Raw genomic sequence first — 16035 nt, 5'->3', positions numbered from 1 at the left:
ACAATGTTGGAAATATCCCTGATGTTCCCTGTATAATAATTGAAGTAGCAGAATAAGAAAAGCAGCATTTTGAAAAAAAGGTTTTTCTTTAAAAGGTTTTTTGGTTTACTTTTACTTATATTAATATACAGGAAACACCAGTGATGTTTTTTGGGGAATATAAAAACTGGACTGCACAAAATGCTACCGATATATCAATTTATAGTCCACAAGATTGCAAGTAAAAGAAAGGACTTTTTCCAACACTGTTTTACTAAGGCCCATCTCAAGCTGGAGTACATTTAACCACTTCAGAATGATTGATACAATAGTGTAATTGAGGTGAAATGGAGGTGCATTTAAAAGGTTTGGAGCTCATTTAGCACATGGCCTCTGTAAAATAAGAGGGTTAAGGTGTTGTTGCATACCTGAGAATCAAATCAGAGTTGTACATTTCTCTTAAAGTGAATGTGAAATATTCATAGATACATTATGGGTAGTCTGAGACCGAGGTTCAATTACAAATCATTTAAAAAAGAAATCAATTGATTCTCAACCATAATTAATCAAAACTAATTATCCATACTTATTATCTATGTTATAATTAAAGAATAAGTTGCGGAGTTCCGTGAAATATAGCGTTACACGTCCCCACGTGTTGCTACAACTGTTTAAATAACGTACCTGTAATTTGTCTTTTCACTGATAACATCCTGACATAACTTTAAAGTCTGTTTCAAAGCTCTTTTCAAAATGACCGTTCTAGTGCACTGATAGTGTAAGGATTATTGCCCACATTGTCAAACAGGTAACACAGCAATAACAATTCATCGTATGGTATGCAACAGAAAAGCCAGAGCACTTGTTATGGGTTGTTTTATTTATTTATTTATTTATTCATTTATTTTTAAATCACTTTTCCTGCAGTAATTTAGAGGAAAAACCCCCCAGTGCACTAGAGCGGCCATTTTGAAAAGAGCTTTGAAACAGACTTTAAAGTTTTGTTAAAAGTTGTCAGGATGTTAACAATGAAAAGAAAAATTAAAGGCATGTTATCTAAACAGTTGTAGAAACATGTGGGGATGTGTAATGCTATATTTTTTGGAACCCCGCTACTTACTCTTCAAATCTGTACAGCAATACAAAATGGATTTCTTCACAGGCCCTTCATAATGTAATCACACAAGATGAGAGATTCCTCTTTTCTTATTCATACCTGCTTGTGACACTCTGAATATCTGTCTTTTAGCCTCATGGCCAAATGTGAAATACTTGATCCACTCTTGTCAACAAAATTGTGATAAATACAAAGCGAAATTCAATTCTGTTTCTGTTCTGAAGACTACTGGTAATCATCATCAGGTTTTATCAGTAATTATACACACCTGTACGGACAGTATGTAGTAACAGATGAGTCTTCACAAAGTTTAATGAAATCCAGGCATGTGGATCTAGAGATGCAGCTATCCTGAGCACAACTGAAGTTCATTAAATATATTAACCTGCAATAGGCATTTAAACACACCACACACACACACACATAAAAACTTGGAAATCCATGGTCCTAAATCATCTAGCACCATTAATGAACCGTTTACTTGCAGTACCAAGTATGTATTATATCATCTGCAAAAAGTGAAACTTGCTATATATTGGAGAGACTAAAAGACATTTAGCAGATCGCTTTGTAGAACACCTCAGAAGCATTAAGACCAAATCCACCTTGTCACCTGTATATACATTATAATACTGATGGACATTCTGTTGATGATGTCACTGTCTGGAATTTACAAATGCTATGGAACACACAACAGCTAAAAAAGGAGAAAGAACACAAGCTGATTTTCAAACACTAAATAAATTCTTTAAAAAAACAACTAATGAACTCTATGGCATTTTAGCTGATGAAGGACTCATGTCTGAAACATCCTAAATACTTATGTATTTATGTTGTACTTTGTGCACCTTTACTGTTATTTTAAAGTTTTGGTTTGTTTGTTTATATTTAATATTCTAGTGTGCATTGTATATATATATATATATATATATATATATATATATATATATATATATATATATATATATATATATATACAGTATATACATATATACACAGTGCCTGTAGAAAGGCTACACCCCCTTGAAACTTTTTCACATTTTGTTCTGGCAGTGCCTCAGAGTTTCATGTATTTAAATGATGATTTTTTTCCACTTATCTACACACTGTTAAGGGGAAAAAAGTTTTTATTGAGAAAAAAATTATATATTAAAAATACAAAACTGAAAGATCATAATTGGATAAGTCTCCACCACCCTGAGTTAATACTTGGTGGAAGCACCTTTGGCAGCAATTACAGCTGTCTCTACCAACTTTGCACACCTAGATTTGGCAATATTTGACCATTCTTCTTTACAAAACTGTTCAAACTCTGTCAAGTTCCTTGGGGAGCGTTGATGGACAGCAATCTTCAAGTCATGCCACAAATTTCCGATTTGATTTAGGTCGGGGCTCTGACTGGGCCACCCAAGGACATTTACCTTTTTGTTCCTTAGCCACTCCAGTGTAGCTTTGGCTGTGTGCTTTGGGTTGTTGTCATGCTGAAAGGTGAACTTTCGTCCCAGTTTCAGCTTTCTTGCAGAGGGCAGCAGGTTTTCCTCAAGGACTTCTCTGTACTTTGCTCCATTCATTTTCCCACCTATCCTGACAAGTGGCCCAGTCCCTGCCGATGAGAAACATACCCATAACATGATGTTGCCACCACCATACTTCACAGTAGGGATGGTGTTCTTTGGGTGATGTGCTGTGTTGGGTTTGCCCCGAACACAACACTTTGCATTTAGCCAAAAAGTTCCATTTTAGTTTCGTCAGACCACAAAACCTTTTGCCACATGGCTACAGATTCTCCTGAGTTTTTTTTGCATACTTTAAACGGGATTCAAGGTGGGCTTTCTTGAGTAATGGCTTCCTTCTTGCCACCCTACCAGATTTGTGGAGTGCTTGGGATATTGTTGTCACGTGCACGCTTTGACCAGTCTTGGCCATAAAAGCCTGTAGCTCTTGAAAAGTTGCCATTGGCCTCTGGTAGACTTTCTGATCAGTCTCCTTCTTGCTCGGTCATCCAGTTTGGAGGGACGGCCTGATCTAGGCAGGGTCTTGGTGGTGCCATACACCTTTCACTTCTTAATAATCATCTTGACTGTGCTCCAAGGGATATTCAATGCCTTTGATATTTTTTTATACCCATCCTCTGATATGTGCCTTTCAACAACTTTGTCCTGGAGTTCTTTTGAAAGTGCCTTGGTGCTCATGGTTGAGTCTTTGCTTTGAAATGCACTACCCAGCAGAGGGAACCTACAGGAACTGCTGAATTTATCCTGAAATCATGTGAATCACTACAATTTAACACAGGTGGAGGCCAATTAACTTGGTGTGTGATTTTGAAGGCGATTGGTTACACCTGAGCTCATTTAATACATTTTAATTCCAGGCTAGAAGGCAACAAAAGGTGAAAGTTTTGAAAGGGGGTGTAGACTTTCTATAGGCACTGGATGGATAGATAGATAGATAGATAGATAGATAGATAGATAGATAGATCTATTTCGGTATGTTTAACATACCTTTGTCAAGGGAAAGTGTGCTTGAAAACAAACATTGGGGGTAATTATAGGCTTTTTGATGCCATGGTAACCACACATTTAATTCTCTTTAAATCTAATGTCTTTGTGATGTCATTCACTATGTAGCTAATGATGTAACGATCTACTGTTCCTTTCTATTTAAACCTTTAGGCATCATGGTATCGAGTCTTCTTCTTTTCTTTTCTTGTTCTATATTATAAATTACTTAATTTATTTTTTTTCAAAAACCACAAACTTTAGGTCCTCCGTGGTGTGTCTGTTCCTTGGAAAGTGCTGAACTATTGGTTCATTTACTTTTTTATTTTTTATATTTGATAGGTGGTTCTGTATTCTTTTATAAAATGATGCACCTGTCTCTCCTACATATTTTATTACATTTTATGCAAAATATACCATGTACAAGGTTGCTATCCTTACATGACTGATTTTTTAAGAGCATTTATTTTATTTATTTGTGATTTCACTTTTATCTTTACCAAAATAATTTTCACAATTTACATGTGCTTTTACAGGTTGCAATGCCCCTTAATGTATCTATGACCCCTTATTAATATATAATGTAGTTAGCATACAAATAATACATAATAAACCATTTCCAGATAATGTCAACTACCTGATGAGGTTTCAACTGACCTAATTTACAGCGTATTGTGTCTTCCTATAGCAAATTGGAATACAGTTCAACACATTATACTGTTTTTAATTTAGCTCAGAATTTCGAGAGTCTTAATCTAAACCATTTATATGTCAATATTCTACAGCTATCAAAATAAACTGGCCACTCTTCACGAGAAAAAACACAACCACAGCCACCTTAGCATGTTATTTAAAGATATCATCTTTAATAATGAAAGATAAATAAAAAATACTTGGTTTACAGAACATGGGAATACATACAATTAAACACAATTCTGTAAAAGGGAATTCCAAGAAAGTAATTTCTCCTTGATTACAACAGCAATTTTAGTGGATTAAAAGCACACTCCATTTATAGGACAGACTTTGGAGGAAAATAATGGCTACACTGATATCAAAGACATGTCATGCAAGGTCTGTTAAAAAAATGTTCTGAAATTCATGATGATGCCTCTTGTATTTTTCTTTTTGCATAATGTGTCAGGTAAATAGCAATAGGATCAATCCTGTGATAGTCCTCTGGGTCTCAGTTGACTGTGCCTTGCTTATTCAGAAAGCATTGATGGTGTCATTACTCTCCTCCTTTGCTTCACTGTCAGTGCTCAGCTTTATTCAGTGCACAGTCTCTATTTGAAATGTCACAGAGATAGATGCTGTTGATTACCTTTATCTCCACTCATTTCAGCTGTAGGACGACCTGTCAGATTCAAATAGGAAGTGGTTAAAAAATTAGAATCCAGATAAACTAAACGAGACAAGGGTGTGTGCGGCTCGCAAGCTGGCACTGCAGACCTATTTTTTCTAGAAATATATCAGCTGTATTGGTGTAAAATTAAAAGAATGGCTCAGGGAATGTAGCCTAAAAGTGCCTTTTTTTAGCCATCTCCCGGAAAGAGTTAGAACAAGGAAACCTGTGTAAATAGAAGGAAGGGAACAAAGATTAGCAATACGGCCAGGCTTTTACAGACGAATAACCGAGTACAGCTTTGTGGAGCCAGCCATCAGGAAATTGCTTGAAATGACAAATGGCTGGCAGCTGTGAGAGTACGATATAAAGGAATAAGACAACAGGGTGGGGAAGGTGGTAAAATTCAGTTCCTGTTAAAGAATATCCATGCATCAAGGGCACAGCAACATTAAACTTACTCAATACCTCTCCTCACACCTATTAGAAAATGGCAGCAGATCCTTCATGGTGATGTTCTCCATTTGCACAGCCCCGTTTCTAAAATAGGCTGCTGCTGACTTACCTCTTCTCTGTGCAATAAGTTGTAGTAAAAAACGACATTTCCAGATTTTAACACAGACACTATGTTCAAAACTACCTTTTATCCTACTTTATCGTCATCAATAACATCAGGCTCACTTAGCCAAACTGAATTGTTCTCTGTGTGTAGTTTACGGTTTGTTTCTATGTAAGCGTTTATTTTTAAATTGTGGACAATAAGGCGGCAAGTTTCAAGTTTTGTTATTTTATGTAAAGATAAAATTTGGGGAGAAGTTGCGGGCAAATGGAAATCTGTGTCTTATCTTGCTTTAACATTTTGTATTCATGCTTTAAATCATTAAAAGTACAAAAAATAAAAGTCTGAATTAAGCAAACTAAGCAAGTCACCGTGCTCATTAACAGGAAGCAAGTTTGCCTTTTGAAAACATACTTTAATACAGAATTTATCTGTGAGTGAAGAACAATTTGAACAGAAGCTGAAACAAACTAAGAGAACCCTCTTTTCTTTTACTGAAAAGAAAGCAAGAAGCACCCATAGATTACATATTATTCTTCCCAGAGTAAGGTTTTCTAAGGGCCTTACTGGGTAGCTACACAGTTCTCTGGATACTCTGCTCTGCTGTTTAAAACAAAAAGTAAACATTTACTACAAACAAAAAACATACTTTTGTTTCACTATTTAATGACAAAGCATGACTCATTTTATTTAGTAAGCTTGATAATGCTATAAATCACACTGTGTAAGAACACCAGTTTCACATTTTCCTTTACTGTTATTTTTTTTTTAAATTTTGTATTTTTTACATATTGTTCCTTAGAGAGTAAGTAACAGGGTTCCGAAAAATATAGTGTTACACGTCCTCATGTGTTGCTACAACTGTTTAAATAACGTACCTGTAAGTTTTCCTTACATTGTTAAAAATCCTGACAATTTTTTTACGTATAACTTTAAAGTCTGTTCCAAAGCTCTTTTCAAAATGTCAGTTGTAGTGCACTGGGGTTTGAGATCTGTCCTCTAAATCAGTGGTTTCCAACCCTGGACCCCCCCCCCCCTGCTGGTTTTTATTCCAACTGAGCTCTCAATTACTTAACTAGACTCTTAATTGAACTGACAATTTGCTTAATTAGACCTTTGTAATTGTTTTCAGCTCTTAAACAGTTGCAGAGTTCAAGTTACTTATAAAATGTTATAGCTAATCATAAAAAAAATAACAAGTATGTCTTGCTGTAGCTTGTGATTCTTTCAAAACTGCACACTGAAATTTCAATAACTATTTCCTTAGCTTTAATAAAATATAACATATTTCCAACAAAGTGCTATTAATAGATTAATAAATGTTGTTTTACTGTACTGGAACACAATGTGACTATTTTGGTTTATAATATATATATAGATACACACACACACACACACACACACACACACACAAAACAAAAATACTGTATTTTAATTCTAATCATAAAATTATGATTAATTTCCAATTCACAGGCTTTTACTGGTCCAAAGCATACACAAACAAACAAAACAGAGAAAAAAAATAATAATCTTGAGAAAGGGAGAAGGACATTTACAAACACAAATTGCAGTAATTCTTTGCCGCACTGCAGAAGCAATTTAGTGAGAGCGGCCAAATAGCTCAGCACATCTGAGTCTGGTAGGAGACAGGCAACAGATGCTGCCCCTTACTCCTGGCTGAATGGTATTGTATTATTCATGGTACCACTCCCGCTGTGGATTCTGCTCAAGTAATTGTTGCCCTGCTATGTGTGGTTGCATGTCGGGCGGCTGTTTACCAAAATTATTTTTTTTCCCCCTCTGTGATTCACTACTTGCTTATGTAATGTGTGGCAGTGCCATAAGAAACAGTACAACTGTTTAATAAAACTTCATGCAGTCTCGCTATGCATTCCCTAAAAATCAATGTACACTCACATTTACAAAGTAAATGCTAAACATGAATCTCTAGAACATATTCATACTTCGAGTGAAAAATCTGTATTTTTATACTACAATAATTGTTATGATTGAATGTTTAAAGTAATGGATCTAACCTGTCTAGAGTCTTTCAGCTACTTTGCGCAATCACAAGACAAGCCATTCTTGTATAAATCTTTGGTTATTTTTAGAATAAAACAATTGATATTAATGTAACTGTTAGCCTTTCACGGGGCCCAGAACAGTCAAAAACATGTGTATCAGACAATAGTACTGAGAAATATGCATCACTCAAGTATCCTTTAATTATAGGTCTGGGGTTAGCAATTGAAATATCTCCTAAAGTAATAAGATACTAATAATTTAAAGAAACTGTGATCAAAATAAAGTGTGTAGAGCTGCAGAGAGAAGCTGTGCATCCCAAGCACAATTACACAGTTACAGTAGCTAAGGTATATGGAAGGATGCTATGTAAAAGCAACTAATGAGTGATTCTTTTGTTTTTCTGTTAGGCATCAGCCCCAGCTGAATGCCAGCTGCTGAGATGTATAGTGCTTCAAAGGCAATTAGTATTTCTAAATCAATAGGCATTAGTCACATTCACAATACAGTCTTTGGTTCTTCATCACAAGACCATCGTACGTATAGATGAACTGGTAAACAAATAAATACAAATCAAGATACAGTGTACATTATCTGTTCAACGCAAAGTGTGCTGCACATGTACAATTCTAGGGCACTGTTGCCATTTGTAATGGGGAAAAACAGAGAATAGGCCATTAAGGAAATGAGATCCATGGATATAATACATCCACTGTGAAACAACTTGGGTGACATGAGCGAACCAGACAGGCACAATGGGTGCAATCTGCCAACTGGTTGACAGAATGTGTATGGTATACACATAGATCTCACCTTTAAAGTCTGTTCTGGGTCTGTTACCATGGTCCTTTACAATGGTCTGAATTTGGCTTTAAAGCTCAGCTGCTGATCAGCCATGCATGAAAGCCTGTAGAAGGGGCCACATGGACTATCTATGTGATCTCTAAACTGGTGATCTGACTTTAATGATTTAAATGACAACAGTATTAAGATCTACTATCACTACAGTATTTCCAAACTTCACATCATGCACATGTTGAACACAGCTGCATTAAAAGTTATTAGGAAGTAAGCAATAAATGGAAACAAAATGCCCTGAAAAATCTTCAGAAGCAAATTAGATCTTTGTGCACAATAAAATTACAGCAGTTCCAAACATTTTGGTCTCGAGGAAGATGTACCTTATTTGCTGCCTCTAATGTGTTTATCAGACTGTGCAGCTCTTCCCTGTTCATTTCTATGGACACAGGCTTAAGTGTTCCATTTTCTTTGACATCCAAGTCCAGGTTTAACAGTGGCGTCTGAAGTGAAGAGATCTTATCGCTCGACAAAGCCAACTGAAATAGATACAAAGCAGAACAATGTGATCCACAAAAACTACACATAAAAGAGGCTTTTAAAACACAGTGAAAGGCAAACAATAACCAACAGTTATTGGTTTTGTTTTTTTAAATCAGACTGTTATGATGATAGTGTTACCCATTTGTACTAAGTTTAGGCACTGGTTCTAACAAAACCAACATTCTAACAACTAAATAATGTTTAAGGTAATTTATGTTAATTAAATGTTAATAACTATCTTAACATGCTAACAAATATATTTCAGTGTTTGTTCATTATGATTATTTACCCATATTATTTTTTCGCAAAATATTCACATGTTCAATCTCGAAGTTGCAGCTTAAAACACTGAATCCTGTTTGCTGCTGTCACAGCTTTTACTGTCATTATCTAGCATACAAAGTCACAGCAGCTGGAATCAAGAAAATGACTTCTTGAATTGTAAACAAATATTGGTTTGCAACAAAATTCACATGTCAAGTTGAATGGTTAGAGCTCCTTTAAATACACATTTTTTAAGTATAAAAAAAGTATTACAAAAATAAATAAGACAGCACTTGCAGCGATATTTTCTTTACTGGTTAAAATTCATGTCAGCTGAAAATTCAATCAACAGAATATATCTCTGGTGTTATACCACCATCTATTGCAAACTGTGTTTCTCTTGCTTTGCAGCAACACTGGGATATATCCCAGACTGCAGAAATCCATTTCAACAAGCTACTCTTTTTGATGTGCCACACAGCTTCAGCTCATCCATTTAATGAATAGTAAAAAGCAAAAAGCAATCCTGAATTAATGTGTTAAGTGGATGTGGCAACACTTCATTGATTTAGTTATTGCTTCATTTTGTTACTAACCTAATGGTGCGCCCCTAAATTTCATGCTTTGTAGTTAAGTTTCTGAACTGATATTTCATTCAAAAAATGTAGGATCCAGGCAAAAGTAAGTTAATCACTTACTATCAAACCAGTGTCTTTTCATGTAACATTTCTACTCAAGCAATTTAGGTCTGCTGAAAATGACACTTGGGACATATTTAAAATGTCAATTTATATATACTGTACTTGGGATACAATGGTTATGATTTTCCCAAAACAAAACTGAACTGAAACGGACATTTTAATAAAATAACAAAAAGAATGATACAGACAAAAGATAAAATAGTAATAATGGTGTGTCCAGTTACCATGGCTATATAATTTTGGTTTTACCAAAAACTGATGAGATGTCAAAAACAGCTGAAAGAGTTGATAAAAAACTCAATTAATCAAAACCGACTTGCATCCCTAACATACAAATGGACCAGCAAAAGCAAAAAAATGAGGTATGGCTGAATAAAGTTTAAATCAATATCCAATTGATCACTCCATTGACATTTCTTAGGTCAAGTGGCTTTAACTGACAGAGCTAGATTGTGCTACTTCATCCCCACCTACCACCTCTGGTACAGAAAGCATCCAGCAGGAGAGTGTCCGTGTCCAGCTAGGGGGCTAAACAGGATGGTGAAATTAACAACATCTGTACAGTAGGCCTATACAGTAGTAAAATTAAAAGAATACCTGTGGTGCACTTTCTTTCTACTTCAGCCCACCAGTAACACAAAATAAATCATGCTGCTGCAGGGCTCTAAACTGGCAACAAGAAGGGCAAGGCCACAATGGCCTTCAGTTCAATAAATTTGTAGAGGGCACAAAGGCCACTAAACTTAAGTCCAGCACACAGTGTAGTTTGTTGTGTAATTTTGCTTAAGATTAATATATAATGCTAATTAATGGCTACAGATGGCTACAGTGGCTCTTAGGCCCAAAAGAATTGGTCGCCAAATCCAATTTGTTGGGTGCCACTTTAAGAACAAGGTGGTTGCTATCATATTCAACTGCTTAAAATATAGCAATTTGTTAAGACACTAACATGATACAAAAAAACAGTAACTTATGTTAGTACTCACTTTTTTGTTGCCTCATTCTGTTGGATAGGTAATCTCTGCAGCTAATGACTGCAATGAACTCTGCATTTTATATTTGAAATTGTGACAGGATAGTCAACGAGGTGCAAAAGCAGCAGGAGAGGATGAGGCGCGTAAAGGCCATTTCCCAGACAAGCAGGGAGAATGGATGAGATGGGAGAGTGTGGAACAATGCAAGATCGGCTGGCATGGACAATGGAACAGAGCAGGATCAGTTTCCTCATCAGGTCAACATATGATGTTCTCCCATCACCACAGAACCTAAACCTCTGGGTAGGAGAGGATCCCTCATGTTCTTTGTGTTCATCATCTGCAACATAAAGGCACATTTTGACAGGATTTAAGGTGGCTCTTAGCCAAGGACAGTTTACTTGGCCCCATGACCAGGTGCTGCGATGTTTGGCCTTAGCATTGGAAGACAAGCGTAACATGACCAATAAGTTGCCACCAGTTCCATCAAAGCATTACACACAAAAGACAACATTCCTCTGCCCAGGAGAGCAACCACCAAGAAAAGGTGTTAAAACCAAGCCTCACTCAGGACAACTGGAAGCTGCTAGAGCCTGGAAAATGCTGGCAGATGTTGGTCAATGGCTTATTTTCCCACCTGAGATTGCCACCACTAACCTTCGAGATATTGTCTTGTGGTCTGGATCAGCACGTCTTGTTCACCTGGTAGAGTTAACAGTGTAATGGGAGGATGCTGTGGATGAGGCGTATGAGAGGAAGAAACTGCGGTATGCTGAACTAGCCACTGAAGCGGAACAGTGAGGATGGGGTGGCCAAGAGTTGCATCACACAGTGACGAACTTATCTGAAGCAGCAGAGAAGAGCAGCAACTGGCTGTGGTTGAGACGGAAAGATTCTGGTTGAGGATCTCAAGCACAATAGAAAGAAAGAAATGCTGATGTACAGGTAAGTAAGCTGGGCTGAGTTGAGTGGGGGACGGAGGGGGGTGATGCTGGGACGCCAGAATCACCATCGAGCCCTCTTGTGGTGTCGTGGGCTAGTCGACGAAACACAGAGGATGGAAGGTGCCCACTTGAAGACCCCAGAGATGTACCCTACTTAGCTCAATCCAGACGGTTGTCATGCTGATGCACTATATATATATATATATATATATATATATATATATATATATATATATATATATATATATATATATATTTGTTTAATTTATTATTATAATTTTGCTATGGTGTGTTTTGGATCGCCAGGGAGTTTATTTATTATTTGTTACTTTATTTGCCCCGCAATACCTTTTTGATGGTTACTTCTTCCTGGTCTGACGTCGCCCCACAAGCCAGCCTGTCAGAGGCACCCACGGCAATTGCCACATGGCCAACGTTAATTTCCAGCCCTGCTGCTGCATTTTATTTTACACATTACTGTAGAGTGTGAAAATATTAAAAGATTATTTTTTAATTAAAACTAAATGATTTTAGTGCATTTTGTTTTTTACTGTGGCCTTTAGTACACAATTAACAGAAAACAGAACATAAACTTCCTTCTTGATTTTCCAGAGTCAAATTTGTGAAGTATGGTATCAAAGTTAACTGATTCTGCTTCTTTGCACTTGATTGAGAGGAGAGCTAAGGTATTCAATCGTTCATTATGACGGAAATGTGCCAATTATAAAATGTCTTTAATTGGCACATTTGTATAATTGTATGTCGAGATCAGCCAATAGCTTTCGGCTTCACGAAGAAATGGGGAGGATGGAAGCCAATAGGGAGTGAGAAGAGTCAGGACTAAGGGAACAGGACGCAAGCAAGAAAAGAGAAAAGACAAAAGGGGAGATCTGAAAAGTTTTACTGCACTGCACACATACAGTTTAGTTTTGTGAAAACCAAATGTCTCTAGCCCTAAAGGTGCTTGAGTAGGATAGCTGGCACAGAAATAGTACTTTTACACATATTTGCAATTTTATTTCTGTATGGGCCCCCCTCTGGCGTCGGGGCCCGGGTTGTCCGGGTGCTGACGCCGGCCCGGTGTACAGGGCATGGTTGGTTCCAGTTCCTGTAATACATTATATCAGTGTTTCACTCCATCACACTTTGCTGAAGGTTCCCATGTCTAGCGCTCATCTCTTATACTATGTCCCTAAGGGTGGAAGCTCTCTCTTGCTGCCGGACTGCTTACCGTCATAAAAAAAAATGATGCACCCACACTTAAAGGGGAGGCATTCTACTAAAGCAGACTCATTACATCCTTCACACAATTGCAGTGTAATTTATGTAATTTATCGTCCAAAGCCTAAATTGGACCTTCTTCAACAGGGAGGACCACAACAAAATTGCCTTTTTAATTGCTCATGGTACGAAAAAACGAAAAGGTTGACTGCTAGTATTCGCAGTTTGGTTTTTCAAACCAGCTCTTCATCTTCCCAGCGGATTTCTGTGGGCTACAGTGATTAAAAAAATCTTCCACGGGCTGTAAAAATATTTTTTTCTAAAATTACATCACTCAAGATTCATCAATCAATTAAGTCCATGATGTTTTTATTAAATTCAGTTGCTTGCCTTATGTGCTGTGTATACTATATTACATTTCCATCACATTTTTATGTTTATTTTTGGTAAAAGTGAGCAGATTTGTTGTACCAGTAATTAGAGTAACGACTTAACACGTGTTTGATATGGTTACTGCGCAATCGCAAACACTGGTATGTTATTGCAGAAACTCTTGGTTGCTTGTTTAGTAGTTAATAGCCAATTCAATTTATTTTTCCAAAGCAAAAACCCCCAAGAGAAACTTGACTTTTAACAATGTCCCTATTTAGTCCATGCCAACACGCCGCCTTCTGTTCACCGTCACTGATGCGTGTACATGTATTCCATTTACAAAGGCCAATTCAGGCTTTCATACCGTACCTTTAATTGCCAGTCAAAGTCCTGCAACTGAGCCAATGAAATTGTGTTTGTTTTTTCAACCAGTATCTGTCTGATTTCCTCCACTTAAAGGCACCCACACTTAAAGGGGAGGCATTCTACTAAAGCAGACTCATTATATCCTTCACACAATTGCAGTGTAATTTATGGATCTCAAAGTCTAACGCAATACATTGGAGAAGTTCCTCTATCCATGTTTATGCCATTTTTGGCAATGTATAATGACAGCCCCATACTATGTTTGCTCACATGTTGCACTGCCCTATTTTGGCTTATCTAGAAATTCCAATATACAGAATTCCCTGTGTTAAAGGAGCAGACAGAGGTCTCAAAATGGATCATACACATTCTTGGCTGTTAATTTGGTTGGTTCATTATTATTATTATTTATTTCTTAGCAGACGCACTTATCCAGGGCGACTTACAATTGTTACAAGATATCACATTATTTTTTACATACAATTACATTATTTTTACATACAATTACCCATTTAGGTAAAGTACCTTGCTCAAGGGTACAGCAGCGGTGTCCCCCACCTGGGATTGAAACCACGACCCTCCGGTCAGTCCAGAGCCCTAACCACTACTCCACACTGCTGCCCATGCTTCAGGTCCTGAATTTAGTTGTCACCTGTTATTACTAGCCAATGAACTCAAAAATAGATTTAATTTTTAGCTACAACTATCACAAAAGTTCGACAAAAAAAAATCCATTATATATATATATATATACATATATATATATATATATATATATATATATATATATATATATATATAGGCTCTATATCAATGATATTAGGAAACCTCAATGGCAGTTTTAGATGCTTTTGCTTTTTAATTTGTTTTTATTTATAATGTTGTCACTCAGTTTTAGCAGGGAAGCCCCAATATATGTTTACTGGCAAGATAAATCGCTGGCAGTATGACATAATTCACCCACCCTTGGAGGCAGGGTTATAATAAAAGAGGCTGATTATCGTAATATTTACAAAAAGCTGGCATATGCCTCCAGGATAAAGGATTTTCCATTGAGAAGCCGTATTGTTGTACTTTGCCTCATGCAACATAAAAGAAATGTATATAACCGTTTTGCGTAGTGTTGATAACATGAGGCTATATAAAAATAAAACCTTAGTAAATATAACATTCATGAAATGATCCCACTTCAACACCGCTGACAAATGATACCAATGTACAGTTCCAAAAGATTTTAAACAATGTATGATTGTATACAGTGGAACACCAATGTCCTGCTTATAATCTTCCACCAATGCTCCATTGTCAAAAACCTTATCACACAACAACTACATTAATGCTCATCTTCACTCAAGATGTTTCATGAGCCTTTTCTTGGCAGGCCTGCAAGTCATGCTTATGGCTGTAAATTGAATAATTGACATTTTCAAAAGAGAAATAGCTCAGGATTTTTTTTTTCTTTGTTTGACTCTTTTAGCATTACAGTATACTGCCCAACCACCTTATTAGAGAAGGCCTTCTTCCACATGGCACGTGACAGAATCACCTGAAATAGATAGACCACTGTCCAAATAAATAAATACATTTATTTTCATTATGCTGCTTTACATATACGCATATTCTAAAAAAGTCTCCTGATAGCCTTTGTTGTTTCAATGTACAGTAATTTGCACTGGATACTATTATGTATGTAGTTATATTTAACATTTTGCTATGCAAGCCTGCTGTAACCAGAGTCAGACTCGAGTCGCAATTTTTCAGTGGCTCGACTCGAGTCCCTTCAAGAAAAGACTCGACTCTGCTCAAAAGACTCGTCTCGACTCGAGTCCCTTCAAGACTCGACTCTGCTCAAAAGACTCGTCTCGACTCAAGTCCCTTCAAGAAAAGACTCGACTCTGCTCAAAAGACTCATCTCGAGTCCCTTCAAGAAAAGACTCGACTGCTCAAAAGACTCGTCTCGACTCGAGTCCCTTCAAGAAAAGACTCGACTCTGCTCAAAAGACTCGTCTCGACTCGAGTCTCTTCAAGAAAAGACTCGACTGCTCAAAAGACTCGTCTCGACTCAAGTCCAGGCCCAAAAGTCCACTTGACTCGAGTCATAGTCTTTATGATCAAATAAATTACACAATATGCTTTAAGCTTAGATCTCTATATCAAACATCAAATTAAATGCCACAATTTCCTTTCATATGGTTAAGGTATCTAAAAAAAAAACTATTAGGGAGTTTCGCTGTTGAGAAATGGTGAAACACTCAGGCTGCCATCAGTAAAATTGTAAACAAATGGTTAAATGCATTCTTTTGTATTGTGCAGTGGCGGCTCATCATAAGAG

At 36.8% G+C, this 16035-nt stretch overlaps 1 protein-coding gene across 2 annotated transcripts in view; it reads right to left on the bottom strand.

Moving 5' to 3' along the window:
* Positions 1–4484: 4484 nt before the first annotated feature.
* LOC117408956 (COMM domain-containing protein 8-like) overlaps positions 4485–16035 on the bottom strand; it is a 45329-nt gene continuing 33778 nt past the window's right edge. The window contains exons 4-5 of one of the 2 annotated variants that reach the window (XM_034014427.3): positions 8702–8857; positions 4485–4951 (exon numbers count right to left, since the gene is read on the bottom strand). In XM_034014427.3, the coding sequence (XP_033870318.3) occupies positions 4931–4951; positions 8702–8857 (177 nt within the window). In that variant the 3' untranslated portion in view covers positions 4485–4930. Of the gene's footprint in view, positions 4952–8701; positions 8858–10481; positions 11141–16035 lie in introns of those variants that run through there. The other variant, XM_034014428.3, reaches the window with a different exon arrangement.

This window comes from Acipenser ruthenus, chromosome 2 (genome assembly GCF_902713425.1).
Source record: "Acipenser ruthenus chromosome 2, fAciRut3.2 maternal haplotype, whole genome shotgun sequence".
NCBI classification, from domain to species: Eukaryota; Metazoa; Chordata; class Actinopteri; order Acipenseriformes; family Acipenseridae; genus Acipenser; species Acipenser ruthenus.
Note: the sequence above shows the minus strand (reverse complement) of the source record. Positions and strands in the feature narration are given on the sequence as shown.